Genomic DNA, 27,467 nt, shown 5'->3' on the forward strand with positions numbered 1-27,467 from the left:
CAAGCTGGGACTCAAAAATTGACATTCTGATATGGAATGCTGGTGTTTCAACTGTTTTCTTTGTTTTTAGAATGACTGTGTTTTATTGATAATTTTTTAATTTGTAATGCTTTAACTTTTCATGATACAGTTCCACAGGCACAGGGATACCCTCTTTCACACCCTCTTACTCCACCTCCTACTGTTATCCCCAGTATTATTAAAACAGTATAGTCCTTCAAAAACAGTCACAAGTTCAACATCCTGCTATTTAAGTGTGTCCTTGAATTGTAAGTATAGACAACAGCAGAACGTCTAGTATCCTATTGTCATGATATATATAACAGCTTCGTTGGGACATCTCCTTTTATTCAGGAGATGCATACTGCAACGTATCTTCACTTCCCCGTATGCTAGTCTCCATTCTACAGTTACTCTTTCAGAATATATATATCTATATATACATATACACACAAGTTTAGTTATGCATCTCTCTGTTTTGTATTTTCCATAAAAGTTGCCTAACAGCCTCAGTATGTGAGTTTCAGTCGAATAGTCTCTGATATTTTGTTACAGCAGCTGAACTGAGTAAAATGGCCATTGGATAAATGGGAACAGAATCAATCAATTGTATATTCTCAAGAAAACGGAGAGAAACTTGGCCTCCTACACACACACACACACACACACACACACACACACACACCCCAGTTCAAGAGGTCTGTGGATATAAGCAAGAAAGTTAATACAATAAATTTTCTAGAAGAAACCAGGATGCATTTTTCATGCCCTGGGAAAGATCTTGTCACTAACAAGATCAATTACTAAGCAGACAACAAAGGATTTATGGGCTACCCTCTGTTAAAACTAGGAACTTCTGTTCATTGGGATAAACCATTTACTGGAAGCACTGTAATTACCCTGAGCGGGCTTTGTGAGGCCAGCTGGCCCAGCAAGTGTAATTAATGGTTGGAAATAAAGTCCTGTGGAAATTTGGTCTTGATTCAGATTTAGCTTCTGTCCTGGCTTCATCTATTATTGTCACAAAAGTATCGAGGACAAAAACCTAAATAGTCCCAGATTAGGGCTTCAAAACCAAATACATGTATAATTCATTTCCACAGGAGAAACTGGTTAATATGAACGATTTGACAAATTATATTAATATAAAATTATCTTCCAGTTGCTGCTGGCTTTCATAAAGGGCAAAGGGGCAAATCTTCAAAGGCTTGATGTATTTTTGTAAAATTTGAAAGCTGCTTTTCCAGTTCAGGAAGCAGGAGTGGGTGTGTGGCGCCTAGGTAGAAAGGACGCGTGAGGTGCCTGAGTTCCAGGCCCAGCTCTGTTGGAGTCCAGCTTCCCCCTGAGGAACACCCCAAAGCACAGCGCGGGACGGCTCCGGGATTGGGATCCCTCCCAGAATAAGATCTGGACTTCTGGTTTGGCTTGTTCAGGACATATGGGAAGTGAACCACTGGGTGGAAGATCTTTCTCTCTCTCTCTTTATCTCTGCCTCCCTCCCTTTTAGCCTCCCTTTCTTCCTCCCTCCTTCCTTGTTTCCCTCTCCCTTGCTCTCTGACTTTCAAATTTAAAAAAATAGAATTTTTTAAATCAGGAAGTACTGAATTTCATTGACCATAAGACACTTTGATAATAAAATATTATTACTTTGTATCCACTGTAAGGCAAAATGTTGCCCATGGAGCTATTATGCAACACCTCTTAATAATTCAGAACTCTAGCTTTAATCCTACTCTCATAGTTATCTGAGATTAAATCTGACACTCTAAAACTGTAGCCACTCATGTGTTAATACAACCAGAAAATAGGGAGCCGATGCATTGTTATCAACGACTGCTTCTTACAAATCCCTCATCTACTCAGCATCAACATTCCCTCTGCTGTCGGAGCGCAGATGAGGCAGCTTTACCGGGAATCCATTGGCCATCTATGAGTGCACAGAGCTTCAGTCTGACTAGACTCAGCCTACCCCGGGAGCGTGCATAAAGACAGCTGAGTCAACACCTTCCCTGCCTGCTCCCGAACCTGGTAAGGATGAGTCCAGCGTTCTTGCACTGTCTCTAGACTTTCTTCCAGGCCAAGTTTCACTGTTTGAATCATCTAAAAGTAGATAGTTCAGCTGCATTCAGTGCATTTATGACATGACACAGTCATTATCATCCACCTTCGGAGTATGTTCAGTCTCTCCAACCACTGTCGCTAGCTCCCCAGGCCTGCCCGTGCCCAGTTCCTGGAACCAGCATTTGGCTGTCTATGAAGCTAGTTACTGTAGGCGCCCTGTGTGCATGGAATCCCAGAGTCAGCTATGGAACATAATACTAGGATCATCCCTGTGGTAGCACGAATTGGATTGTCACTCTGTTTTGACCGGAGAGTACTTCACAGCAGGTTGGTACTATCTTTCGTTTTCCCATTCTTCTGTCATTTGACATGCAGGTTGTTTCCATCTTTTGACCTTAATTAAAGTTACTATGAGCACTGCCATAAGACTATCATTGGGTTCCTGCTTTCAGTCCTTTAAGAGAAACACTCAGAAGAAGCAGATTTGATGGATCATATGGTAATTTGACTGATCTTTTTTGAGGATCTCCAATCATCAAGCTTTTTCCATAGTAGCTGAGACATTTTCCCTCCCCACCAGCAGTGTATAGGGCTCCCACGTTCTCTATTTCCTTGCCAATGCTTGACTTTTTTTTTTCTCTCTTTTCAAATAATAACTATTCTAATAAGCAGATGGGAGATCAAAACTGCTTCTTTAAGATTTATTTTTATTTGAAACGTAGTTTTACAAAGGACAGGCATGGAGAGACAAAGATCTTCCATCCACTGGTTCACCCCACAAATGGCTGCACCTGTAGGAGCTGATCAAAAGCCAGGAGCCAGGAGCTTCTTCCGGGTCCCCCACAGGAGGAATGGGCCAAAGTGTTTGAGCCTTCCTCTGCTGCTTTCTCAGACCAAAAGCAGGGAGCTGCTTTGGAAGTGGAACAGTCAGAAGTAGAAATGGTATTCATGTAGGATGCCAATACCGCCGGCAGAAACTGCCAATACCGCCGGCTATGCTGCACCACTCACCCCAGGCACTTGCATTTTTTTGTGCTCAGCAGACCAAAACTGTGATTGTTTTTGATGCTAAACACTTTCCAACACCCCAGACCAAACCGGGGAAAACCCCTGTCGCTCACGACAGAATCTTTCTGAGCCCGAAATAGAAACCAAACTGTACACATTATCTTTATGTCTGACTCTGCCAAGTGCTGCAGTGGGCACAGGGAAAGTAGGGAACTTGTGTGGCCACCAACATCTCCTTTCAGTTTTGCCCAAGGGACAGTCCCACGACGTTGAGAAAAGAGGAAGCACATTTGCGCTGTTCTCCTATCTGTTTGGGTCCCCCGAGACTTTTCCTGAGCATCCTGGGAGGTCCCGGAGCTGGCAAGGGGGCTCTTTGGTTCCTGTCGCCACCGTCAGGAAGAGGGGATTGCAGATGGGATGATGATGAAACGCTGCAGGAAAGAGCCCAACTTAGACTTCTGGGCAAGTTGTTTAAATAAATCTGGGCCACCAAGAAGCGAAGGCCTGCACCTTCTTCCTCTGCAAGGTGAAGGCTTTGATCAGCGCCCCTGCTTCCTCACTTGGTATATGCACATTACTGGTGCATTCAGTGGACGATCAGAAACACTGGAACATACATCTCAGTGGGAAACAGTATAACACACGACTTTCTGAAACACTGCACAGCAATCCAGCACAAAGCTGGGAAATGTTTGAAACAGAGAACTCACCAAGGAACAGCACAGAATTCAAAATATTTGTCACTGTTAGTCCACTAAGTGCACACATGTGTTCATGGCATGAAAACCAGCTTGGAGCACGCACGTTGGGAGATTCAAAGTTTCCATCATTCTCTGCACGTGTTAAAGACTAACCGTAAGAGTATCCTGTGGGGCCCGGTGCAATAGCCTAGTGGCTAAAATCCTCACCTTTCTCTCACTGGGATCCCATATGGGTACCAGTTCTAATCCTGGTGGCCCCGCTTCCCATCCAGCTCCCTGCTTGTGGCCAGGGAAAGCAGTGGAGGATGGCTCAAAGCCTTGGGACCCTGCACCGGGGTGGGAGACCCAGAAGAAGTTCCTGGCTTCAGATTGGCTCAGCTCTGGCCGTGCAGTCATTTGGGGAGTGAACCAGTGGATGGAAGATCTTCCTTTCTGTGTATCTGACTTCCCAATAAAAAGATACATATTTTAAAAAGAAAAGAGCATCCTATGTATAGAACTTGATAAAAATGACAGCAATTAGGAGAAGCCACAAATGCTGAACCAGAGTTGCATGAATGGTAAACTACTTCCTTATCTTTCCATAGTTTTATGTAAGCGTCTAGATCTTTATGTCCCATAGGACCTTGGGATGTTTCTACTTTTCATACGAGAATATGTAGTAATTTTTCAGCTTCTATCTTTTTTTCCCCCAGACACAATATTTCTAGAAATGAAAAGACTGCTTTATATTCTTAGCAAACCCTAGGGAGCTTTAGCCTCTGTCTATGGCTTGTAGAGGTGCCCAGGACATGACTGAACATGGTGTTGCAGTCCTCCGGCGGCTCATGGCCATGTGAGGGTGCTAGTTTGCCTTTCCAATAGTTTGTCTAGCATTTAGCGCTCCGGTCTGTGGAAGGGTACTGCCAGCTGTGTTTCGGTTAATGAATGAGTGCAAACCTTACTAAATACAGAAACATAGGAAGCACTCAGTGGTGACCAATCTCATCAGCTCCTTGTGGTGGTGGGAACCGGATATTGCTCACTGCAAAATGAAAATTCTCTGAACTCGAGTTCTTGCAAAGAAAAGGGCATGCTATTAAAACCTGTCTTGCTGTTTAAAAACTGCAAACGGGGTGAAATAGTGACACCCAGTGGCCATCTTCCGATACTGCATTCAAACATTACCAGCCCAAATGGCAGCCTGCAATTGTGTCTGGCATTTAAAATAAACCCATAGTAAAAGAAATCACAAAAGCGACAGCAAGAAGGGACATTATTCAGCCATAAAAAGAAGAGCCTCTTGTCATTTGCAGCAAAATGTCATTGCAGCAAAGTGGTCGGCGTAATAAGTCAGACACAGAACACATGTATTTTTCCTCATTTGTAGAAGCCAAACGAAACAAACAAAAAGAACCAACAACCTTGAATACAGAATGGTGATTACTGGAGGCTTGGAAGAACAGGAAGGGATAGAACTGGAATCTTGGGTAATGGAAACCAGATTGGAATTAGAGTGAAGGAATAAGTTTCTATTATTTCACAGCAAATGGGAATGATCATAGTTCACAAAAACCTATTACATGTTTTATGAGCAAATGGAAGGAAGGGGTTCCAAGGCTCTGATCACAAAGCAATGTCAGAGGGAAAGCTGATGACCCTGACTTTGATCAATACAACATTGTATATTTAAGTTGCAATGTGAAAATCTTACCCATGAGTACACACAATCATCACTAAGAAAAAATATTTTAAAAAGCGAATTGGATTTGAGATGAATCTTAAAGGTAAACGTTTGCAGTCAGACAGGACTGGCTGAAATAAAAACGCTTAACTTTGGTAACTTGATGCTGCTGATTCTTGGTTTTCTTCTCTGAAATAAGTATCCACTTCTCAGGATTGTTGTGAGGCCAAGAAGCAAGGAGTCTGCTGAGGGAAGCACTCAGTGGTGACCAATCTCCCATCAGCTCCTGTGGTTGTGGGAACCAGACCTTGCTCACTGCAAGATAAAAATTCTCTGAACTCGAGTTCTTGCAAAGAAAAAGGCTATTAAAATCTGTCTTGCTATTTTAAAATGGCAAACGGGGTGAAATAGTGACACCCAGTGGCCGTCCTCCGATACTGCATTCAAACATTACCAGCCCAAATGGCAGCCTGCAATTGTGTCTGGCTTTTTCCTACCTTTTTTTTTTTTTTTTTTTTTTTTTTAAGATTTCTGTTATTAATATCGTGTTCTCCCAGTTTTAATTTCATAGTAATCATATTCTTGTGGCTGGTCTTGCTGCAACACTACATCCCTACATAGGTGCTGGTTTGAGCGCTGGCTGCTCTACCTCTGATCCAGCTTCTTGCTAATCTGCCTGAGGAAGCAACAGAGGATGAGCCCAGTGCTTGGGACACCACACAGATGTGGGAGACCTGCAAGAAGCTCCGGGCTTCTAGCTCTGGCCTTGCCTCTCCGCATCCTTTACGGCCAACCGGTCAGTGAATCAGCAGATGGAAGATCTTTCTCTCTCTGCCTCTGACTTGTTTTCTCTGTAATTCTTTCAAAATAAATAAGTAAAATTAAAAAAATATATCCTTCTAACACTCAGCACTTGGGTAAATTAGTTTTATGTTCAATAATATAAAGCTATATATTCTGTAACTTTCTATAAACTGTCAACTTCGTGGTTTACCCTATGCTTTCTAAGACTTTTATAGCCTTGATATAAATTAATAAATATGATAGCGTTTCATTGTTTTCTCTGAAAGTTGTTACTGACTGGTAAAATAAAAATGAAAAGGTGGCTCATGGAAACATTTTGAAAATAGACTTTTGATTTTTGAGACGATTTTAGGTTTACTTCTTGTATTATTAATATATGATTGTTAGCATTTGACATCACTATGGTACATTTGTCATAATTGATTAACTGATATCGATAGTAATTGACAGGCCGTTTCATTCTGATTTTACTAGTGTCAGAATCATCCAGAAAGAGAGAAAGAGAGATTTGAAAATTATGAGAAAAAGAGCTCTCCTGGGCCAATTCACGCCCCAAATTCCTGGGCAGGACAGAGAGGGGGTGCTGGGTCACCCAGTGCCTTTACCACCTGCAGGCTGTGCGCGCTCTCAGCGCCGAAGGTCACAGAGAGGAAATGCTGAGTTTCTGTGTAGGAATCTCCTCGCTGTGTATTTGTTTATACTGTATGGCTTCACTGGTGTGTGTGTGTGCGTGCGTGCGTGTGTGTGTGTGTGTGTGTGTGTGTGTGTGTGTGTGTGGTCTGTGTGTTTTAACACCTAGCCTCCCATTCAGGGTGCATCTTCAATGGCTCGCGTTTGGGACCTTCGGCCAGCTGCCGGTCACGCTGTCTCGCCGTGTTCCTTGACCACGTCCCCAGGCCTTGCTGGCTGTTGATTTGACAGCGCCTCACTCTGCGGCTCCGGGGGCGTCGGATGCTCTCTCAGCTCCAGCCCCAGTGTCAGCCTGGGGCTTGGGAAGGCCCGACCGGTGCGCGCCAGAGGCCGGGGAGAGTGCGGGGTCACCGCCCTGGGCGCAGAGAAGGGACGGGAGCGGGCCAGCGCCGACGGAGGGCGAGCTGGGAGTGGGGCGAGCGCCGGGCGGGACTGGGACTCAGGGGGCGGCGGCCGCGGAGGAGGAGGAGAGAAGGGCGTGCGCGCAGGGGTCCGGAAGCGTCGCCCCGCTGGGGCTGCTCCGGGAACTTGGCCTTGGCTCGGCCAAGCGGGGAAGACGGTGCGCCCCGCGAGCAGACCCGGGGCCGCGGGGCCCCCCTGGCGTGACGGCGAAGCCTGTGCGGCGCTGGTGCGGCGGAGCGCGCAGGGCTGGGCCGGCGGGGAGCCCAGGCCCCGGGGGCGCGGGGCCGCCCGGCCGCCGCCCGCCAGCTCGGGGCCTGCGCCGGCTGCCAGCCGCTGCAGGAGCCGGGAGTTCGGAGCGCGGGGCCGGACCCGGGCCTGATTGTGATTGGGTAAGTCTCCATCCGGGAAGGGCAATGCAAGGATTTGCTGGGCACTGTGCTGTGTGTTCCCGAGCCTGCAAAACGGGGGTCCGCCAGGCGAGTGTGTTCCTGACTCCATTCACGAAATCCCGGCGTGCTGACATCATCGGGGTCTCCCCGGGGAGGCTGCTCTTCGTGGCCGTTGCCGGCTTCTGTGGCAGACCCCCGAAACTTTGGGGGCAGCTGGTTGTTGCTGGGCTCAAACCGGGGCAGTATGAGCGTCTTCTGTTACAAGGAGTGGGCTTCGTGATGCCCGCCCCACACCCCAGCCGGATCACCACCACCGTCCCCCGCCTTGGTCCCACCAGGTGTGACCTACGTCTAGAAAATCACCCTGCGTTTTAACCTGTTCAGAATATGTGGCTCACCCCCAGACTGCGTTTCGAGATATAACGGCACCGTGTTGAAAGCTATGGTTGCTTTATCCTCTGAATTTCTGAGCGCAATGCAGCAATGAAAAAATACTTTAAAAATTTTGTTAAAAGTACAATGAAAAAATAAAAATAGATCAGTGAGTCATCCCTGTGTCAGCAGGAATGGAGTGATTCATGGGGATGGAGACACAGCCTTATCTCTGTGTACCAGTCTTGAGGGGGATGCGTCTGGTGGCTGCATTCTAAGTCTACCCAGGGTGAACAGAGGTGCCCTCGCCCCAGCAAGAGCTTGCACTCCAGGAGGGATGGACAGGAAAGACTGCAAAATTGCCACGTGCCTGTGTGTTGTGTCCTATGCGCTTTGTAAGCAATTCCATCTTGCTTAAGATCTCACATGTGGGATATCACTATAGGTCTGTACACTTTTATGTATAGAGGAGCTGGGAATTAGCGGGCGTGAACCACGGTCAACATTGTGCCAAGCGGACAGAGGCTCCAAAAGGCCAAAGCGCAGTGTAAAAGAGAAGAGGCCGAGGTTGTCGGCTCTGTTCCTAGTTTGCAGTGTTAGTAGCTGGTGGCTCCAGGGCGGCACCCAGGTCGATAGCCGGGTCCCGGCACCTGCTCTTCTTGGTGGCCAGGAGTTGCCACTTGGTTGCTTCCTAAATTGTGTGGTCAGATTCATGTGTTTCATTGCACTGAACTCTGAAGCTCCAGACCTGCCCCAGAAGTGAGGAGCAGGGTGAGACAGAGAAGAAAACGTTGGAGAAAGAGTGTGCAAGGTGATGGTGTGTGAAAGGCTGCACTTGGACCAATCCCTGGATCTCTGTGAACCTTGACCCCACCCCTGTGTCCTTGGGGGTAGGACTGCTGATCTTGGAGTGGGTATGGAATCACATATGTTGGAAACTAGTTCTTTCATGTTGTAAGTAATTGTCTTCTTTGTTTGATAAGAACTCCCCTAACTGCACAAAAGGAGCATGTTTTCTGAAGGAAGGAATTAATGTTTCTTGAAAACAAACTGGTATGCACTCATTAGTGGATCTAATACATAAGACATTTCATGTCTTGCATGGCAAGTATTTTAAGTGCTACCTGTAAAATGAATATGATGTCAAGATCACCATAAGATATTAAAATGTCAAGAAGAGGGCTTGGCGCAGTAGCCTAGTGGTTAAAGTCCTCACCTTGCATGTACCAGGATCCCATATGGGTGCTGATTCTAATCCTGGCAGCTCTGCTTCCCATCCAGCTCCCTGCTTGTGGCCTGGGAAAAAGCAGTTAAGGACAGCCCAAAGCTCTAGGACCCTGCATCCGCGTGGGAGACCTAGAAGAGTCTCCTAGTTCCTGGGCTTCAGATTGGCTCAGCTCCGGCTATGGTGGCCGCTTGGGGAGTGAATCAATGATGGAAGATTTTCCTCTCTGTCTCTCTTCTTCTTTGTATATCTGACTTTCCAATAAGAATGAATAAATCTTTAAAAATGCCAAAAAGAGATCTGTGTAATACAAAATGCTCTGGTGAGCGTGAGGAAGCTATCAGAGCACAGCGTTTGTGCAGGGTAGAGCATGGTGATAATAGTGATGATGAGTTGATAAACGGATTTATCTGGCACTGACTTTACACATAGAGATGCTTGACAATTCTGTTCTTAGTCTCTCCCACGCCCTGACCTCCCACCAAAAAACAGAAATAAACACTGCTAATGTGCTAGTGCCACTTGTGGCTTATCTTTGTAGTTTCAGTTGCCTGCATTCGACCCAGTTCAAATATTAAACGGGAAAGTTCTGAGTAGCGTGATGAACTTTTGCACCCTGCCAGGACTTGAATCATCCTTTCGTCGAACCTATTCATGCTATGTGGTCTACCCACCTTAGCCACTGAGTCATCACTCTGTTTTACAGAGTCCCCCATCAGAGCATAACAGTGCTTGGGATTCAGGAAATCCCTACTTTGTTAAAGGTGTCCCAAATCGGGCATTTAACCTGTTGACTAAAAAACACAGGTCCCTTTCAGAATACTGAGTTCGATTCCCAGCCCTGGCTCCTGTTTACAGCTTCCTGCTGCTGCAGACTCCGGGAAGCAGCCCGTGAGCCCTCAAGCCAATGGATTTGTGCCACTGACGTGGGAGATTTGCACTGAGTTCCTGGCTCCTCGCTTCAGCATGGCCCAGCTCTTGCTGTTGCGGGCATTTGGGGAGTGAAGCAGAGGGTGGAAGCTGAGTGTGTGTAAGTGTCTCAAATACATTAGACAAGCACTAGAGAAAATAAGGGTACAACAGCAAACATATTGATGGGGACAGTTTTATTCATATTGTTGCAATTGTCTTTTTAAAAATTGCAAAATGTGGGGTATAACAGGTGACATTTAAAAACAGAAACAATGTTTTGGGAACAGGTCAGGGTGATGGGCTTATCCGGTCCTTAAAATATATCATTTCCTTGTACCAGCAACCTCTAAAAATCTTTACCATCAGCTATCTTGGCAGATTGATTTGTTTATTTATAAGTCAGAATGAGAGAGACAGAGAGAATCTTCCATCCTCTAGTTCACTCACAAATGGTCTCAACAGCCAGAATGGGTCCACACTGGAAACCAGGAGCCCAGAGCTACCCGAAGGCCCCCTACCTGGAGGCCGGAGCCCAGCTATGTGGACCATCTTCCTGGTGTTCTCAGGAGTACTTGCAGGGAGACAGGTCAGAAGTGGAGTATCTGAAACACTGCCAACATTGCAGGTGGCAGCTTAATTCACTGTGCTGCTGTGCTGGCTCTTCGACCAGCTGCTTTGAAATATACAACCAAAAAAGAAAAAGAAAGAAATATACAACCAATTGTTAGCCTGGCTCTCATCCGGGGTTTATAGAATTTGGATTATAGAACGAGTTATCCCTCATATGTAATTGTATTCCTCTTCCTCTTAACCATGCTCTCTTTTCTCCCTCCTCCTCCACATAATTCCAGGGCATTATTCTATCTCTCTATTTAAGTGGATTTATTACTAGTTACTTTTGCTCATCTATGAATGACTGTACCTAATTTGTACATTCACCTTTATTAGAGGTATGTGCGTAGTAAAGGAAGAAAGACAGTAGACAGAGGGTAAGGTAAAGTTCTCAGGCAGTTTCAGGTATCTAGAAGGAGACTGCTGGTAAGCTCATCCCCTGCCCCGCCCCTCGCCAGGATGAGGGAGGGACACTGTGCTGTCCCTGCCTTAGTGAGGCGGTTACCAAGTCCAGGGGAGAGGAAGTAACTTGCTCAAAGTGGGGGCAGTGGAGCAAACTCCCGCCGGCATTAATAGTTAGACGTTGTGAGAGATATCTTTTCATCAGTTTACCACATTACGTTTTAATATTTCTCAGCAACATTACTTTATACTAAGAATTTTTTAATGTTCCAAACAGATCTTACTGATGTAATTTTGTAGTTGATTGTTCATGATCTATTTTCTGTCGTGAGTATTTTTAGGTTTATATTAAAAATATCGAGCCAGGAGTTAACGATAAACAAAAAACGGTTTAAAAATAACCAAACAGGCCTAAAGGTAGAGTAGTTCACTGGTGTAAAATCCTTCCACTTAGATCCTTTCTGTAATACCCTTAGCTTCAGAATCCCTCAGTTTTCTTTGAAACACATAAGTAAGAAGGATATGGAAAAAAAGACAATTCTATTATTCTCTTTAGTCAAAGACAAATCTATGAAAACCAATCTTTGTATGCTAATTAGTTTGCTTTAAAAATTCTCTTTACTGTAGAGCATATAGATATATAACCAAGGGCAGAATTTATTTCATTTACCGTAAGATAATACAAACACAGAAATGTAAAGCATTAGGAACTGATTTAATTGAAAGCAACAGCAAAATTTCTCTGATTTTAGCTGCCTGCTGGAGCATCATTATTAGAAATATTAAGTTGGAAGGCCTTTTTTGCCAAATTTATTACCAAATCTTAAGTTAATACATGTTTTATTTGTGTGGGCTTTTATAACTCCCATAAAAGAGTAGAAGCTGTTTACTGCTACGGGATATTAGGAAGGTATTTTGACTGGAGGGAAGTAAATGTTTTAAGCAGGTCACTGAAGGGACAACTTAATGATTAACATGAGCTGTGCTGGACCATTTAGGTTTAATCATTAAAAAAAATAAATACTTCTGCTTTAGTTATCCATTATGTTCTAATACTCTCAGACTCTCTAAAGTTCAGAACACATGGGATAGAGTTGGGTGTTTGTGTGACTTCTTGGTGATTCCACAGAATTTGAGATGTTTCAGAACTAATGTGGGATGTGGGAGGATGTGCTGGAGGGACCTGGTCGGGGGCGAGCAGAACCTAAAGCCAGGCTGTGGTTAACCTGCTGTTGGTGGTGTGGGGCACTTCTCTTCTCTGGCTGCGTCACAGGAGCTGCTGCTCAAAGTGGGGGTAGTGGAGCAAACTCTCGCCGGCATTAATAGTTAGACGTTGTGAGAGATATCTTTTCATTAGTTTACCACATTAAGTTTTAATATTATTTCAGTGTGTGTGAAGGTACTTTTAGGTTAATGGAAACCTTCATTCTGAGGCCTGGGAAATGTGGGTATGAGTGTGGATGCGTGTGAGTGTGGGTGTGGGGAGTGGTGGATGTGAGCATAGATGTGAATGTGGGTGTGAGTTTGGTTGTGGATATGAATGGGTGTGAATGGGAGTGTGAGCGTGACTGGGTGTGAGTGTGGGTGTGTGTGCTCCCATGTTAAGAGAGTGCAGCAGGAAAGAGGAACTTCTTCATGCAAAAGGCTGCTTAAAAAGTCTTAGTGGGTTGAACTGTATGGTTACATTTGGGAGACTTTTTCTGTGTTGTTTTTTTTGCAGAAGAGGACTGTCAGAAGGCCCTAGGAGGCCCACATGTCCTGTGAGGAGCAAAGATCCTTTACCGCCACGCTTTACAAGAAATGTACAGAGAGCCGTTGATGGATTCACCTGGTAAGGCCTGACACCTCTGAGTGCCCCCCACCAGTGCAAGAAGCAGTCAGTGAATAACCATGACTTTCTAGAAGTAAAGGAAGTTGCATTTTGTAAGCTCAGAAAACATGTGGCATTGAGGAGATATTTTTTAAAAATAGCATACTATGCCATGAGCAAGCTTGTGAGTGTTTAATGACAACGCGAAGCAGGTAGAGAGAAGGAAGGTCTCCAACGGGTGTCACCTTTACCCTGCGAATGCTGTTTCTGTTGCTTGCCTTCTCCGCTACAGCGAGTCCCCATCATCCCTGTCCTCCGGCGGGATCCGCACGCCCACGGAGGCCCACGACCCTTGGCCTGCCTCTGCCTCACGCAGCTCTACCACCGACTTTTCCACCGAGAGGAGCTCAGCGTGTTCTTGGAGAGATGACGTAGGTTTCAGAATATTTTGGATAATCCTCTGACTGTAATTCGTAATGAAGCATTGCTTTCTTATGTTCAAAAACCCTTCTCCCAAATATAAAAGTATTATCTATTGCATACATGTGTATAAAGGCATTTGTTACATGTTACATGTAACACTTCTAGAATATCAGAATATTATTCTCATTCTCTTAGCTTGGAGCCTAACTGCTGATGATGATTTTTCCCATACCCCCCAAATGCCACCCGCGTCATACATGCCTTCTTGTTTGGCATCAATGACAAGAAACTCAGGACAGACTCTGGTCATCAAGAACTCAGATTACAGACACATTTCAGAAAAATAAAGCATTGAAAGAATTCCTCCCAAATATTTTGTTACTTCCACTCTTGTTTCTTTGTGGGACAGGATTCTTAGCTGTGTGAGCTTTAAGTCTTTATCTAAAGCCCACCTAGGGCTTTTGCTGAGAACCCAGCTGACACCACATTCTGTCCTTGTGTCTCCTGTCGTTCCCTTGAGGATCCTGGGAGAACCTTTTCATGAAACATCTGCTCAGGGAGGATCACCCGCCGTGGTACCCGGGGTGTTCTTCACTCCCTTGGTTGTGGCCTCTTTTCCTCTGCTTTACTAGCACAGGGGGCTCTGCTAGTAGGACCTGTGAGGGAATAGAGTAACTCAGAGAACTGCTGGACAACCCATGACCTGCTCAGTGATGACCAGTAGCCCCTCTTCTCCACAATGAAGGGGCATCCCCTCCCCAAGTCTCTCCCAATGGGTGTGTCCTGGGAAAAGCTGAGAGCCATTGCTTCATGCCTATTCTTTCAGTACAGATTTTCATGGCATGACTAGGGAGAGTCTTCGGACTTCCATTTGTAAAATTCAGAATACCGCAGGTCCTCCAATTGCTTGCCATCCAACATTTTAAATGTTGCGTTTACTTTTGGAAGAGAAGCTCTAGCAAAAGCAACAAAAGATGCCCAGCCATCCAATCCTGTCCTAAGAGACAGTTTTCCCATTATCTGCATTGTGAAAGACATAACTCAATTTGCCTATAAGCTGGGAATCTTTTTTTTTTATTATTATTAAAAGGCAGATTTACAGAGAGAAGGAGAGACGTAGATAAAGGTCTTCCATCTATTGTTTTATTCCCCCAAAGCTGCAATGGCTAGAGCTGAGCCAATCCAAAGCCAGGAGCCAGAAGCCAGGAGCTTCTCCTGGGTTTCCAGAGTGGGTGTGCAGGGTCCCAAGGACTTGGGCCATCCTCCATTGCTTTCCCAGGCTATAAGCAAAGAGCTGGATGGGAAGTGGAACAGCTGGGACACTGGGGCCCATATGAGATACTGGAGCGTGGAGGTGGAGATTAGCCTGTGTTGAGCCACGGTGCCAGTCCCTGTCTAGTTTATTTTCAGATTCAGGGGGGAACTAACAGAGAAAATAATCAGTTACTAGAATTCTGTGTCAGCCAACCTGAATTGACCATTTCTCTTTGACTTTGCTGCTTTGAGTTGAAGATTAGTTTTCAGGTTTGCACACTCCTAGAAGAAAATGTGTCCGGAGCGCTTCCTTAGGAGGCCCCTGCACAGTGCGGGTTCTTCCCATCACAACGTGTTTGTGTTTTCTTCTGTTCCAGTAAGAGGAATAGTAATGTCACCTTCCAACAGAGGCCATTCTGGAGAGAACTTTCTCATTTACAATGCACTGCAGCAGTAGTCTCAGAATCTTTTAAGGTCACACAGAAAAATTTAATACTCACCCAATAATCACATCTCTTAGGGTAAGATAATCAAGGAATTTTAATTTTTCTATTTCATTGGTTAAAAGGTTAATAGCCTTTTCTACCAAAGTGATTTACTTTTTCATAGTATCATCATATATGAAATAGTTTGTATGATTTTGCAGGTGTGTTTAGGTAGCTCAGGCTCAGTTAAGTAAGGCACATGTATGTCTGTATATGTATACACACGTGGGCATAGATATGTAGGTGTATATATTTATGCCTGTGTATCTGTATTCGTGTTTTTCATTATGTGTACTTACCCTGTATACCGTGGTGTACTCTCCTCTTGAAGAAGTTCTAAGTATCAGCGAATGGGAAGTCTTCAGCTTTCAATTTTGTAACTAAGCTCTTGTTTCTGTCTTAGGAATTTGACAGGGCAAATGCACAGAAGGTGCAGCAGTTATTCTGGGAGGTCGAGGAAATGCTGTTCGAAGGGAAGGTGACCCTTCAGACCCAGAACCTGCTGACTGAATGCAGTGAGTGGGCACGAAGGTCCCTGCATCTGAGGTAGGGCTGTCCCTCCTGGAAATTCCACAGGGTGCTGCCAGAGCTACCCAGCCTTGCTCTGAATTGAATGCAGTCGACACAGTTTAAATGTGCCGGCCCAGGCAAATGACACGACCATCCTCTATGCAGAATCACATCCTTTGTTATTACGTCGACCAAGGAGGTAGGGCGGCATCCCCACATTCAAGTGTCTGCCACTTCTGAGAGGACAAGCTGGCTCGTCCTCAGGAACACACAGCATTCATAGCAAATGCAAGAAAGCAGAAGTAATCTTTAACCATCACCTGCAATGGTGTCAGGGAAACAGGTGTCTTATGGAACAGGCCCAGGTTCCAAGGGTGAGCATGATTAAGTAATTGTGCTGACTCATCGTTTGTTGTTTTTCTCCTGAAGATGAACACTATGGATGGAATATGAGGGAAAGATTTTCTTTCTTTGGTTGCTGAACCACGTTGCCCAGGGAAAAGTCTGTCTCAGTGTCTTATGTCATTTTGGGCAGGACACTCATGTAGACAGTTCCCCTGGTCACCTCAAAATTGGCAATTACTTTGACTACTTTTTTTTTTCCTTTTCACTCTATAATTAACACCTTGCTTTTAAGAGTATAATATGTCTGCTAAGTGTTCATTGAGAATGCCCAGTTAATTTGGAAATAGGGCCCTTGTGCTCAGTTCTCTATGATCTTACATAGCAGGGATAAAAAAGGAGGGAAGGTAGCAAATGAAGAGATGGGAGGGAACAGAAGCCAAGCAGACATGCCTGCATCCGTTATGTGCACACTTGCTGCCCCCGATAGGTGGCGCCCTGTCCGTGCCTTAGCTGCCTGAGACTAGCACACATGATCTCAGAGCCATTCCTGTGTCCTGCAAGGAAGCTGTAACTCAATTTTGCACATGCAGAGCAAACAAATGAAATCATTGGCCTGGAAACCTGAGACATTCGCTTCCAAACCTCTGGTCAGAGGTTACGTACAGCAGGCTGTCTGGCTCTCTCAACGCTTGTGCTTTTGTTCCCATGACATTATTCATGAACCCATGCACACCTTGGCCTGTCACACACACACACACACCTTCCAAACATTCTTGTCATCTGTTTTTAAAAATCTTTTCCCTGACTGATCAAACGTCTACAACTTGCATGTGTTTATTATTTTTTCTAATTAGAACAACTTGGCAGCTTCTTTATTATTTTTCCCTGCAGGGTATTAGGAAGACAGCTTATCCTGCCGACTGATGAAGGGTTCCAACACTTCCAGGGTGGTGTGCCCTGTTGGCCAAATCACAGGCCCTTGCCAGAAGTCTCCGAGCGCAACAGCAGCATCAGAGAGTATGTTCATATTTGCTTATTTGTTTCTTCTTTTTTTTTTTAAAGATTTATTTATTTTTATTGGAAAGGCAGATATACAGAGAGGAAGAGAGACAGAGAGGAAATTCTTCCATCCATTGATTCACTCCCCAAGCGGCCACCATGGCCGGAGCTGCGCTGATCTGAAGCCCAGGAACCAGGAGACTCTTCCGGGTTTCCCGCATGGGTGCAGGGTCCCAAGGTTTTGGGCCATCCTTGACTGCTTTTTCCCAGACCACAGGTAGGGAGCTGGATGGGTCGTGGGACTGCCAGGACATGAACTGGTGTCAATATGAGATTCCAGCGTGTACAAGGTGAGGACTTTAGCCACTAAGCCACTGTGCTGGGCCCCATATTTGCTCATTTCAAATACCATTTTATATTGTCATATAGTTGTGCTTTTTATGTGTTGCCACATCCATGAACCTTGACTCTGCTAAATTGCGAGTTTAGATTCTAATAAAGGGCAGGTATAAAGAATTTTTTCATAAAATGCTTCTGACTCTAAATGGGCAAGTGTAGATCCTTGTCTGTGCATTTATATAAATATGTGAAATCCATGTGGACCTCACACATGTGCGCATGCAGAAGTGAACTGTAACTTTTGTAGCAAAAAAAAAAATACAGATTCTATTTTGTTTTCTTTGACCAATAAGTTTTAGTAAATCATTGCATACAATTCACACATAGTTGGAACCAGACCACGACATTGTTTCCTTAAGGCAAAAAATGATACAAATTTAGAATACTACAGGTTGTAAGAAGCATTAAAATTCTTAGTGGTGCCTGTGTTAAAATGTGTTTCAGGATATGTGCTAGGTGTATAGGAATACTTACCGATTTTTTACTTTCCAGGTAGTTTAAGGACCATCACAATGTTAAAAGCCTCGCGGTCTTGATGTTCAGACTCCCTCTTTCCCCCTACAGGCTATGCATCTCGGGCTCTCAGATTATCCCTACAGCACTCTCAGCCTCTGCCCTGCCAGGCCCCGATGGCACAAGGGCTGCTGACCCAAGGGCATACCCGTCCCTGGAAGAAGAGGTGTATGACGTGGAGGGGAGGATGGAAGAGTATTTCGCTTTTGACAGAAGAGAAGAGTAAATGGGTTTTCTTTTATACCAACTGCATAGTAAAATGATAACTTAGTTGAGATTCAGTTTTATTATATGTTTATTCAGTGCTTTGTGTATTGTTTACTTCAAGCTTTTAGATTTCTAGCCGGGAGTGTATACTAGAGTGCCTCTTTTCTTTCTTTCTGACAATAAGGCAAAAATATTAGAGTTCCCTTCAGCATGCTTTCAAGATGACAAGACTAACACAAGCCCCCCCGAGGGTCTTCAGGCTCCCTTGATCTGACTACCCAAGAAGACAAATGGAAAATTCCAGACTTTGTACTATTTTGTCCTTAGATGGGAACCGCACATTTGAAAATTGTGCCAAAATAAGTGTGGAAATCTTTCATTTGCAAAGATTGAAATCCTACCAAACATCTTTTCTGACTGTGGCATGGAGACAGAAATCTATCACAGGAGGAGAACTGGAAAAGTTACATATGGGAAGAAATTCAACAATATACTCTTGAACAACCAATGAGTCAAAAAAGAAATCAAAGGAATCTTGAGACAAATGAAAATGAAATCACAACATATCAAAATGCATGGGACATAAGCAGGGCAGCTCTAACAAGGAAACTCATAAGAATAAATCCCTACATTAAAAAACTCAAACAGCTCAACTTTACACAAAAAGAGCAAGTTAAACCTAAACTTGGTACGAAGGAAGAGATTACAAGGATCATAGTTGAAATACATGTTATTCTTAGAAATACGTGTGTAAATGTACATAGATGATTAGCTAGATAGATGCTCATTTTAACTCTAACCATTGTTCCTTTTAATAATGGGAAGGGGTTTTTATCCTTAGTGGTGATGAGCGTCTTGAACGGGACCCAGCTCACCGTGGTCAGAAGCAACATAAACACGGGCTGCCTCCTGTGTCTCCTCATGACTGCATCAAAGACGCCGTGGTGGCAGAAGTGTTTGACCATGTCTGGACAAGTGTGATAAAGATATTGGAAGAGCTCATTAGGAACAGCTGGGGAACCACACTCACAGGTACTCGCTGTAGAATTTGACCTGATGCAAAGGAAGGCTGGCCCTGCTCCTCAGCTCTGGGCCTTCCCCTGCAGCCCTCCAGGCTCTCCGGGAACGAACCTGAAGGGAAAAGAGGAGGGGATTTTACATTTTTAATTACAAGTAATCTTGAAACACTTCCAAAAATGGTATTACTTTTTGAGTTAAAAAAATAATAATAATACAGATACATTCTGAGGAAAACTGCAGAAGTAACACAAAAAAGAGCTAGATGTTATGTGTTTCTGTTGTGGAAAAAAAGAAAGATAAAAATAACATACCTAACCAACTTCTGATAATGGAATATTTGTTTTTAGTTGTTCATGACCTATTTTGTAAGGCAAAGTATAAAGGTAGTTTTGTAGTCATTTCATTTCCACTTGTGAAAAGTTTCCAAACTGCTTAAGCCGCAATGAGTCATGAAAGTATCTTTGGTGGCACTGAAAACTAGTAACAAATTTGTACAAAAAGCAATAATCATGCTAATGTAAATGTTGTTCTTTCTGTAGCTAAATGTGTGTAAGGCTTTTATCAAACACTCAGAATCTGTGTTGTTCTGTTCTCCACTGTTTGCACCTCACTGAAGTGAGGATCATGCCATCTAGTTCTCCCCAGGGACCAGTGTTATGCCTATGTCTATGGTAGTATTCTTTTGCCACTGGCCCTAGCATGGATTCATGGCATCTCGGGATCAGATTTTGCCTTTAAAGAGTGAATTGTAAGTGTTTGTGTAAGACACTCTGATGTTTCTTGCCATATACTTTTTCCTGTTGACACAGAAGTTAAGAAACAGAAGCAAAAGTTGAAGGCAGCTGAACATCGATCTCCACATGCCCTCGTTGGCCGTGTTGGCACTGACACATCAAGTGTTCCCCCCTCCAGAAGTTCTGAAACCCGCAGCCTACCCCTGGCGCCCCAGCCTACCCCGCCCCAGGTAGATGCTGCCACAGGAGTCTTTTTCTTTCTGTCTTTGTGTTTCATGCCTTAGGTTGTCAAGAGTGTTATTAAACCCTAAGTTCACGATATGTGGGTCTATTTGTCAAGAAGACTAAAATGTAATGTGACGTTAAATGATGCATTCATTACGGTATAAACAAAGTTAAAATTTGAAATGTCACACAAAGTGTAAGCTATGAAAAAACTATGCAGGAATTCCAAATCTTTGAACCTAAATAAACATTTAATTTCGTTTTCATGACTCTTTTGAAGAATTCGTATACACATACACGTTCATAAAGACAATATAGTTAGTATAGAGAATATGAGAAATTGAGAGTTAGACCAAGATTACAAATTTGTGGCCATCAGCCGCCATTGTCTCTGTGATCTCAAATTAGACCCTTTTTCTTAAAAACCTCAAGTTAATTATGTATGGAATTATGACCGGAGGAAATGAGAATGAAAAGATTTGAAATAGTACAGTGGATGACCTAGAGTACGCTCTCAATAAGTATTAGCAATTATTATAACCAGATGCTAATTAATGTTTGTAATTACATGCTTTAACTCATAAATGCTCAGAAGGAAAATATCAGACCTTTCATAAAATAGAATAACACATGATGAAACCTTAAAGGATAGGTAAGATTTGTTAAACAGAGGGAAAAAAGGATGAGGCAAAAATATGTGGCTAGTGTTTAAGCAAATAAACAAGATATCTTTAAAAGACTGAAAGGACACAGGTCTAAATAGGGTCTGTGGTTAGGGGAGCATTTGGGTAAAACAGACTCTGCAATTGGCTTGCTTTATTATCTGGTGTAAGGGCCTTACAGTAAAGCCATCTGTATTTTTCCTACTCTAAAGAAACCTAGAATTGATACCTGGTTACTTTGTTTTGTGGTGTCTTAGACTGCTCTGGTAATTCAGTGTATTGTTCCCATTCTGTTAAATATGCAGTATGGCTCTCAGAAACATGGGGTTTCTATTTGTGGAATGTAGTCCCTTTATTGAATTTCCCTCACATTAGTTGACTTGAGGGTGCTAAGCTAACTATTTCCAAAAGCACGGGTCATTGGAATGGCAGTGGATGTTTTCCGTTTAGATTTTTAATTTTTTTTTTCTCAGATTCATCGCTTCTGCAACACTTTGTGTAGTGATTTGGATGGTGTGATGACAATTCAAGCAAAACCGCTTCAGCAAAGACCTCCCCATTTGGCGGACAGAACCCTGTACGTGTACGATTCTCTCAGCCTCTTCCCAGGGATGGAAACTGGTGCCCTGCAGAGTACCAGGACCCCATGCAATCCTATGCTGCACAGGGGCCAGAGCCCAGCCCAAGGCGGGACACAGCCAGTGTGTAAAAGCAGATGCTTCCAATCTCAACCAGAGAACAGTACGTGCTGTGTCTTAGGTTGAGGGAGATGAGAACAGGGGAAGGTAGCCAGGAACCTCTAATGTTGTTGGGTTTCCCATTTCATGACACACAAAGAGAAATATTTGATTCTTCATTCAAATGGAAATGGAATGATAGTCTATATCCAATCGGCAGTGCTGGATACTGTCCAGATAGTGTATAGCCAGCACAATGAAAGGACTCCCTGTTCCCACAGCAGCGATATGGGAGTTCTTAAATGGATTCCTCTCTCCAGGAACGAACAAGAAGACAAGCCAACAGGTGTGCTTTCCTCTGCACGGCACCGGCTGGGACGGATCTCAGATCCTCGCGGATTTTCGACGTCTGCCAAGAAAGCACCAGTGCATAGAAGGCTGCCTTCACTGACTGCAGACTCACAGAGAATAAAGACCCCCAATGTGTACAGTGATGGAGTTCTCAGGGGAACAAAGCTGTAAGTCTTGGGGGTCTCGTGGTATACTAAAAGGTCTTGTAGGATAAAGACATTTGTCAGTGAAGGTTGATGGATTACTCCAGATGGAGCATCTTCTATCACAAATGTGGATGCTTTTCTGATGATTTCCTTTGAGCATTTCACATTAATTCTAGCATGGTAGTATACATGGCTGTGAGTAGGAATAGGAGTCAAGCAGTGTACTGATAATTCTAAATTACAAAATTGATGCTTGTTTACAGAGAGGTTTATATAAAATAGTGTGTATAAAGTACTATGAAGCTAAAGGGGCTGCTTCTGTATCTGTTAACTTTTATTTAACTTCTTTTAAAGCATTACTGATTGATTGGTTGATTGATTGATTTGAGAGAGAGAGAAGTGGTGGGCAGAGAGAGTCTCCACCCAATGATTTATTCCCCATGCAGCCACAGTAGCCAGGGCTGAGTCAGGCTGAAGCCAGGAGCCTGGAACTCCAATTATATATCCCACATGGGGTGGGAGTGGGAAGGACAAGGACTTAAGCACTTGGACCATCTTCTGCTGCCTTCCCAGGCACATTGGCAGGGGCTGGATTAGGAGTGAAGCAGCCAAAACTCATCATATGGATGTTAACATTGCAGGCAATGGCTTAATCCACTGTGCTATAATGCTTGCTGCTTGCTGAAGTTCTTTTTCTTCATTCTGTGTTGGGGTAGCAGAAGCTTCAGACCTTAGGGATTAACCTGAAATCACTGTTAGAAACGTACTTGTCTCCTCAGTCATTGTATGATTCAGAAGCTTTCCAGAGAAGTCAACTCCAATGTTACACGATACTTAGGTTAATAATAACAGCTAGAATTTATTGATTGCTTTCCTCATTATGAGCATGTAGAAAATAAATCCCATTTATCATCTTATTTTATTCCCCATTCCTAACTTTTGAGTTAGTGTTCATATTAACCCAATTCTGAGATGAGGAAGTGAAATTGAAAGATGTAGAATAGCTTGCCAGAGGTCATTCCACCAAGGAGAGGCAGTGGGACACCCACGGTGCTCCCTGGCTTTAGTGTGCACCCTAAACTAGGTGCCACAGGCTGTCCACAGGAAGCGTGGAGCCATTGGAGGGCTGAAGTATAGGCTTCTCCCTCCCTAACTGGAGTTTCAAGAGTGAGTGACTGCCAACACTCAGTCAGGAGCTGAACTTTTCCTAGATCATCCCAGCACCCCTTTTAGCCTTTTGATAGGGCAGATTTTTCACAATCTGAGAGTGGTATTTCCAGCTACATTTATAACTGTCCCATTAGCTCTTTCAAGATAGCCTCTGTTCCTTCCTTTCCATGGCCACTTCATGCTCCATGACCAAGCTTCTTCCATCAAGAGTCATTTCTATTTCCCATTGATATAAACTCAGAAATGGTCAGTGTTCCATTCTCTACATTATTCTCCCCTAATCTTCTGCCTATTGTTGTCATGCTGGAGTCCTTTCCCAGTTGCTTCCCAATCCATGGAATTTAAATTCCAAAGATTCAATGTGCCTCTACCTGTAGAGCTGTCCCTTAAAATACAAGTGAAAAAAATGTGTTGCCCCACAGAATCTGTTTTTGCTTCACTGCAGTAGACTATATCTTCTTCATTCACTGCAGTAGGCAGTGTCCTCTAAACTGTGAACAGAAGTCAAAGCTCTCTTGTATGCCTATTACACAGAAGTATTGAAAACACAGTTGTTAATAAATTTATTAAAATTTTGTGTAGAATTGTATTTTTTCTTTTATTTCCATTGCATTTTCCCTAATGCTGCATTATCTTACCATCATAAAAGGTGACACTTTTTCATATTCCTTTGTTCTCTAATTACTGCGTGTGTTTTCATCCTGTTTCCAATAAAGTGTCAGCCCTTTGAAAGAAGGATGTAGATCTGTGATTCTTCCTATGTTCTGTTCAATCCCCACCCAACGTGGGCAGGTTACAAGCCTTGTGAAATCGGGAGAATGGACTGGAGCTGGGCGGCTCCCACCTCCCTTGTGTCTTCCTGAAACTCAGCTTGGCTGTTGGAAGGCAGAATGTAAGCAATGGCTTAGATGTGAATCTGTGCTTCTCTCTCCACACCCTGGTGTTCAGTCACTTTCCCTTGTGTTTACAGGCCAACAGGCGTAGACCGTGTAGCCACTCCTCCAATTCAAACCTCCCGCAACAGGCTACCTCCAATAGGCTTAGAGACGGGGGAGCAGCACACAGCAGTTCCTGGATCGCGCCCGGTTTCTGTAAGACAGATTTCTTTATCTTTAAGTGTGTCATTTAGATAGTGTGCTGGGCACGAAATAAGGAAAAATAATGTTGGCACGGCTGAGTGAGGCAGTAATGTAGCAAGAATGACCCTGAAGAGCTATATTCCAAATGATGATATAATCTGCCTCTAGAAAGTAGGTGACTTGTGAGAATTTACAGAGAAAAAGGGTTAACAGAGAATTTTGTGAAATAAAATCAGGGTTTTAGCTAAGGCCAGGTGTCAAGGAAGTATCTGAAGGCCAGGCTAGGGTGGCAAGGGAAACAATGGAGACGCTAGGTTAAGAGACAGGCAAGAGAACACATGTTTGGATCCTGCCATGGAAACTCTGTAGTATTTGGTTCAAGTTACAGTAAACTCCCTGAATCTTGGTTCCTCTGTTATAAAAGGAAAAAAAGAATTCAGTGAGTTCTTATGAAGATTAAATTAATCCCTGCAGGTTGAACAGTGCCTGGCACGAATTAGGAGCCCAGGGGGCTATGACACTTGTTTTTACAGTTAAGCTTGACCATGTCTGTTGCAATGCAAAGGCAGTGCCTACTTCACTCAAGCTCATCTCGATGAGGAATTTGCTGAAGGTCTGGGGAAGGCATGCTGCTAGGAGCACGTGCAGCCAGGTTCCCCAGACATCAGTGACTCCTTACTTCATTCTGTTACTCACACCAAGAGTCAATTTCCAGAAACACAAAAGGAGCTCTGTTGTGGCACCATGGAGGCCTCAAGAGGCGAGCTTTGCTTTTGCTTTGCTGTTGCTGAGCTCACCTATAGCCCTGCTTCCTAGAAGGCAGGGGTTGCACAGCTTTCATGTTCAACCTTCCAGTGAAATATTAACAGTAAAAAAAGGTACTGACCACGTGGAAAGGTTTGATGCTTTACACACATACAATTTCATTTCTATTTTTATTTCATATTAAGAATATGATGTGGCCAAGTTTTTTCATTCTTTTTTACCTACTAAATGCACTACCATTTGATCAAGTTTAACAATGTAATTACATAATCAAAATATATTTAGAGTCATTCATAGACTTTACACATAGCCAAATCTAGATAAGTTTTCAGAGAGTAAGTGAATGAGTAGAGGGGTGAAAATTGAAGCATATATGGAGTTTCATCATTTTCAGGATTTCATTTGTTATAAACAAAAGCACTGTGTCATTCATCTAGTGCAGAGGAAGACATCCACAGAACCGCGTGCTCAGCGCCATGCCTGTCAGCATGGAACGGTCACCTCTTCGAGAAAGAACCATGACCCTGGAGCGGCTCTCAAGGCCCAGCACCACCCAGACATTCCGTGTAGGTTCTCTGCTCACTGTCAGCATTATTTTTAGAAGATTTTTAATGCTCTATTTATTTACTATTTGTTTTGGAAGTCAGAGTTAAAGAGAGTGGATAGATAGAAAGTGGATTTCCACTTGCTGGTTCACTCCCCAAATAGCTACGATGGCCAGTGCTGGGCAAGGCTAAAGCCAGGATCCTGGAGGTTCTTCTGGGTCTCCCATATGGACACAGGACCTCAGTCACTTGTACTGTCTTCTGCTTTTCCAGGTGCATTTAAAGGAACTGGATGGGGAGTGCAGCAGTCAGGACATGAAATGTCCATATGGGATGCTGGCATCCCAGGCAGCAGCTTTACTTGTGACACAATTCTGGTCCCTAATACTGATCAAATAAAGCTCATTCTTATTCTTCATTTTATTTTCCTCCCAGCAGTCAGATATGCCTCGAAAAGGTTCATTGACATCGATGGAATTTGCCCGTCATACGTGGACAGGTCAAAGTATTTTGACAGGTCAGCTTTTTTCTACCTTTGAAGAAAATGATGAAATTTGTGAAATTTCAGCTTTCAGAAAGTGAAATTGAAGATTATCTTAGGTTGTTAAAACTTTCTTGACCAGGTAGAAGAAAATGGCAAGTTTATTACTTAAAAATTACAAATTATTTGTTATAATATGAAATGTCAAGAATGTTTCAGTGTTTTAAGGGAAATGTTTATTGTGTTATAATTATAAAAATGAATGAAGACAAATGTTGCATAACACATATTCATCACTATGTTCATATCAGCCCTTCTGTAGTATAGGGTTAGCCTTTTAAAATTTCATGCTATTCTAACAGCTTTAGGTGGCTGTGCTTTTTGTTGCTTTTCCTCTTATTTGTTCCTGATAGTGTTATATGTCCTTGTCAGTAACAATGGTACTTTCTCTAAAAGGCAACTGTGATACTTTACCTTTAATATAATTGTAGTTGGTTGTGGAGTATGGGAAATAGGCCCCCAAGTTTGTTTATCAGTCAAGAATGATAAGCCAGAAAAACGCTCACTCTTGTGCCAGGATTTGTAAAACAAGAATGTTTTGACCTGTGCCCAAAGAACATTCAGACATCTGGGCAGATGAAAAGGGCTATCTGAAGAGTCGTGGGCAGAACTGCCAAGTTCCATATTGAGGGAGGCTTCAGGGAAGTGATAACGGAGGACTGGGCTATGAGTTGGTTTTGTATTTGCACTCTGAAATCTTCTACCACATGCCAACACACAAGTCTACATATTAGAAAACATCCTTCCTTTTCCTTGGGTTCCTAATATAGGAGCATCTCAGGAATCTGAGTATGTCCTGGATTATGTAAGAATGAAATTAAAATGTCTTATTTATTTCTGAAAGTACCATCTATATGTGATGTAGAAAACACTCCTTTGATATTTTCACAGAAATTAATTTATGGTTGGTGTTTCAGGTTCACAGTATCTGCCAAAATCTTTTCAAAGGACAACTTTGATTTCAAGAAAGAGATTTCAAGTGGCATCATGATGTGGGACTTCCCCATTTCCATGGCCTGCACTGGCTTTTGCAAAGCCTCAGCACTTCATGCATCACGTGAACAATGGAGGAACCAGTATTACGCTGTGTATCTGTGTGTCTGACGGTCTGAGATGTGAGAGAAAAACCAATAAATCACTTTAACGGTGAACATTGTGTTGTCACTAGAATAAAAGATCCATTCACCTTCATCCCTGAAAGCATTCCTACTGTTCTCTGGGCTTTGTTCCAAGGACCCTCACATGTGTTCAAATTCCATCACCTTGTCAATTGTACACAACACACACATAATTAGTGAGTGTATATGCACACTAATCAGTATAGGATTACCGTGTACTTTGCCTTATTGTTCATCTCATTCTATAA

The 27,467-nt window shown here is 43.5% G+C and overlaps 1 protein-coding gene across 2 annotated transcripts; it reads left to right on the forward strand.

Annotated features, from left to right (window-relative positions):
- The first annotated feature begins 15,522 nt into the window (after nucleotides 1–15,522).
- On the forward strand, nucleotides 15,523–27,252 carry FAM149A (family with sequence similarity 149 member A). Of its 2 annotated transcripts, none has more exons than XM_040965977.1 (11): nucleotides 15,523–15,759; nucleotides 16,960–17,085; nucleotides 18,031–18,201; nucleotides 19,028–19,218; nucleotides 20,016–20,170; nucleotides 21,301–21,404; nucleotides 21,825–22,022; nucleotides 24,142–24,262; nucleotides 25,453–25,581; nucleotides 25,999–26,077; nucleotides 27,019–27,252. In XM_040965977.1, exons 1-11 carry the CDS (start codon nucleotides 15,674–15,676, stop codon nucleotides 27,090–27,092), a joined length of 1,434 nt encoding a protein of 477 aa, XP_040821911.1. In that variant the 5' UTR covers nucleotides 15,523–15,673; the 3' UTR covers nucleotides 27,093–27,252. The 2 variants fall into 2 exon arrangements, with proteins under 2 accessions (XP_040821911.1, XP_040821910.1); XM_040965976.1 differs by having other exon boundaries at nucleotides 15,524–15,759; nucleotides 25,996–26,077.
- Nucleotides 27,253–27,467: the final 215 nt, after the last annotated feature.

The sequence above is a fragment of the Ochotona curzoniae genome, unplaced genomic scaffold (genome assembly GCF_017591425.1).
Source record: "Ochotona curzoniae isolate NIBS_2020 unplaced genomic scaffold, NIBS_Ocur_1.0 scaffold_4505, whole genome shotgun sequence".
In the NCBI taxonomy this organism is placed as follows: domain Eukaryota; kingdom Metazoa; phylum Chordata; class Mammalia; order Lagomorpha; family Ochotonidae; genus Ochotona; species Ochotona curzoniae.